This window comes from Gekko japonicus, unplaced genomic scaffold (assembly GCF_001447785.1).
Source record: "Gekko japonicus isolate JY-2015 unplaced genomic scaffold, Gekko_japonicus_V1.1 scaffold53, whole genome shotgun sequence".
Classification (NCBI taxonomy): domain Eukaryota; kingdom Metazoa; phylum Chordata; class Lepidosauria; order Squamata; family Gekkonidae; genus Gekko; species Gekko japonicus.
The window spans coordinates 1,879,562-1,882,792 of NW_015162474.1; the positions used below are offsets into that span (position 1 = coordinate 1,879,562).

Sequence of the window (3,231 nt, forward strand, 5' to 3'; positions counted from 1 at the left end):
AAACTGGAACGCTATCAAAGCCCCCCCCCCCCCCCCCCGGCAGATCCAGCGCGCCTCCCACGCCTCAGAAGACCAGCAGAGGCTTAACCTAATCCCCCACGAGGGGGTGGGGTAAAGCCAGTTCCCCGCGCCTCCCCCCGCTGCCCGGAAGAGGGGCTTGCAACGGCCCTCGGGTAACTCTAGCGGCAGAAAGGGGCAGGGCGGCTCTTGCCTCGACCCCTTCGAGGGGCGGTGGAGGGCCGTCGAGCGGTGGGGCTGAGGCGCTGATTGGGCAGCTCCCCGCGCAAGCGTCTGAGGCGAGGCAGGCCGGGAGCTTTGCTAAGGAGACGGATTTGTTTACAGCCATCGCGTCTTCCCCCTCCTCGGGGCGGCGCGGCGCTTGAGGACGTTGGGGCGAGCACCAGCCATGCCTGTCCGCTTTAAGGTGAGACCGGTTGGGGCCGCCGCTTCACCTCCGAGGCGCCTAATCTGTGCAAGCGCCTCCTTCCCTGGCAGCTCGTGGCGCCTTCGAGGAGAGCCCCCTCGGCAGAGCGGGTGTCTCGCAGTGCTGCAAAGCCGACGGTCTTGCGGGTTAGCAGCCTGGTGGCTGCAAGGACAAACGGCGAGCAAAACTTGTCTAAGGGCAGGCAGGACGGGAGGGATTAACGCTCCCTATTGGTCCCGGTTTTAATCGCCCACACCGGCTGTCCCTTGTCCTGGGGGAGGGGACTCCGTCAGCTCCTGCTCCCAGACTGGCGTCTGAGAACGGGGAAGGCGCGGGCGGCGGAGAGAGGTGCTGGGCATCGGGACGAAAGGGATGGCAGTGAGTTTACCCCCTCCCCATCTGAGGACACGGGGATGGCCGTAGGTTGTGGAGGACGGGTGAACTAGTGTCAGAAGCTGGGGAGCGGAGTGGGTGGGCAAGGATGCTACCTTTTCTCCCAGGGTGGAATTCAGCAGGCAGTGTATTACTCAATAATGGAGACGCGTTGATAGCGCAGGTTTCACTTGTGGATCGTTTATGCCTGTCGCACAGTTTTAAAAACGACATCTGATCCCTGGGCACAGTCCCCTAGGAAGTTCCCCTGTGTGAGCCGCACGGAAATGAGTATGAGCTGTTCAGTATTTTAAATAATTTTTAAAAAGTGTGTGTGTGTGTGTGAGAGAGAGACTGATTCTGCATTGGCTTTTCCCTCCGTAGTTTTACCAAACCCAGGTTGAAACAGAAAAGGTGCAGCTCAAAACCACACTCAAATACCCCGGGGCAACACTGTACTGACTGCAAAGTCACCCTTGAACGGCCATAAATCTATGCAGAAGGTACCATAAAATCCAATGAGCAAAGAGAGTGAAAGCGGCGACAGACAGAGACAGTCATTCAGATTTTCCATTCTGAGCATCAAAATGAATTGGTAGGACTGCTGATGTTGACTCTGACTTTATAGGAGAAGGCACAGGATAAATCAGATTTAAACTTCTCTGCTGCAGACTGCAAGAGAATAAACAATTGGTGACTTGGGCACAGGGCCGGATTTAGATGAAGAGAGCCCCTAGGCTACGCCACTTGTGAGGCCCCTCCCAATCCCCCACCCTCATGACTAGAAGAAAATGGAAGAGTGTTGTAAACAAAATTGAGTGAAGCCAAGGATGATGAGGGGTATTTAAAATTTTGCAATTCACAATTTCTCCTCTAAAGGACATAAGATGTTATTGTTAAATACCATAGTGATTAAAAATGCATAAATGTTTAAAATTAATACTGAAAAACTTTTGCAATAACTGAACTTTGTAAACCTTTGTGGAATAAGAATTAATTTTTAGGAAAATGAAGCTGTAATGTTATTCTTAAAAAAACAAACCTTGAGTTTACAAATTATATTGCCTGGGAAGTGTAAATAATATGATCATGATTACCTGACAGTGTGGCCCTTTTAGAATCTACTTTATGTTGTCATTAAACAGTCAGTTTAAAATACATATTACAACCATCAAATATGGTAAGACTAGAAATGTTTTTTTCTAGCCTTCCTCATAGCAAAATCATCCAAAACTTCATCAAAATTTGTTTGTCTAAGTTTGTCACTTTCAATGTACAGAATGCTCAGCGTGGACAACTTCTCTTGAGACATGGTGGCCCTTAATTCATTTTTAATTCTTTTGAGTCTTGAAAAACTCCTCTCTCCCGAGCATTTAGTGATCATAAAGCTAAGAAATAGTCTCAAGATTGCATCCACATTAGGAAAGGCCATCTAAATTTTTTCCTTGTATATAATTTTATAAAGGTCTGTATGAGACAGAGTGCTTTTCTGTAAGCCTATGGCTTTGTCTCACGTACAGGTGAAAGTGCAAAAGTTCATCAATAAGTTTCAGGTCAATATCGTCTGGGTATGCTTCCATCAACAGTTCAACACCTTGCTGAATTTCTTGCTTAGATGCTGTCAGATTAGCAAGAATGGAAAACAATTGTGCAACATCACTGTGCACAGTATTTCTTCTTTTTAAATTGGCTTCAAGTGCATCTAATATAGGAATAAAGGATTTTATCCTAAACTTATCTCTTGAAGAAAGTGCATCTAAGGCATCAGGTGCACTTCTGTCATTTCTTTGCAGTTCCCTTACTCTTTGTCTCCTTGTTTTGTAGTTAACATTTGGCAAAGTGGCTTTTGCTTGTTTCTCAAGCTCATCAAAATCTTCTCTAATTTTCCTTAAAAAATCCAGAAGTGAACTGTACAAACTTGCACAAGAACTCAATAACAGGTCTGATTTCTGAAGGACTTTGCTGACCTTTTGAAAATGACCTAGCACACAGGTCCAAAAATGCAGCATAAACACAAATTCCAGTTCTTCCTTTTTCTGCAAAAGATTGTTAGCTTGAAGCCTGGTCTCCCCCTTCCCATTAGCGTCAGAGTACGAATGGCTGAGGGCATCAGTGATAGCACTGTAACTTTCCAAAACAGCTTCTGTGGCTTTTGCGTGTGCGTCCCACCTAGTGTTTGACAAATATTTAGGCACTTTAGACTGAGGTGGCAAAAATGATTTTAGAACTGCCCATCTCTTTGTGGAGGATGAAAAGAAGATAATGCCAAAACAGTTCACTGCATCAAGGCAGCACTCCACAGCTGAAAGGCCCACCAGATTTAAAGAGTGACCTGCGCATGGAATAAATCTTGCAAATGTTTTTTTCTAATGATTTTTTGCTGCATACTGTTGTACTTACCAGCCATGTTGGCAGCGTTGTCATAAGACTGCCCA

General features: G+C 46.5%; 1 protein-coding gene across 3 annotated transcripts in view; it reads left to right on the forward strand.

Moving 5' to 3' along the window:
* Nucleotides 1–244: 244 nt before the first annotated feature.
* Nucleotides 245–3,231, forward strand: part of MDM1 (Mdm1 nuclear protein) — a 32,789-nt gene continuing 29,802 nt past the window's right edge. For all 3 annotated transcript variants that reach the window (XM_015405705.1, XM_015405707.1, XM_015405706.1), the window contains exon 1: nucleotides 245–424. In XM_015405705.1, the coding sequence (XP_015261191.1) occupies nucleotides 407–424 (18 nt within the window). In that variant the 5' untranslated portion in view covers nucleotides 245–406. The remainder of the gene's footprint in view (nucleotides 425–3,231) is intronic.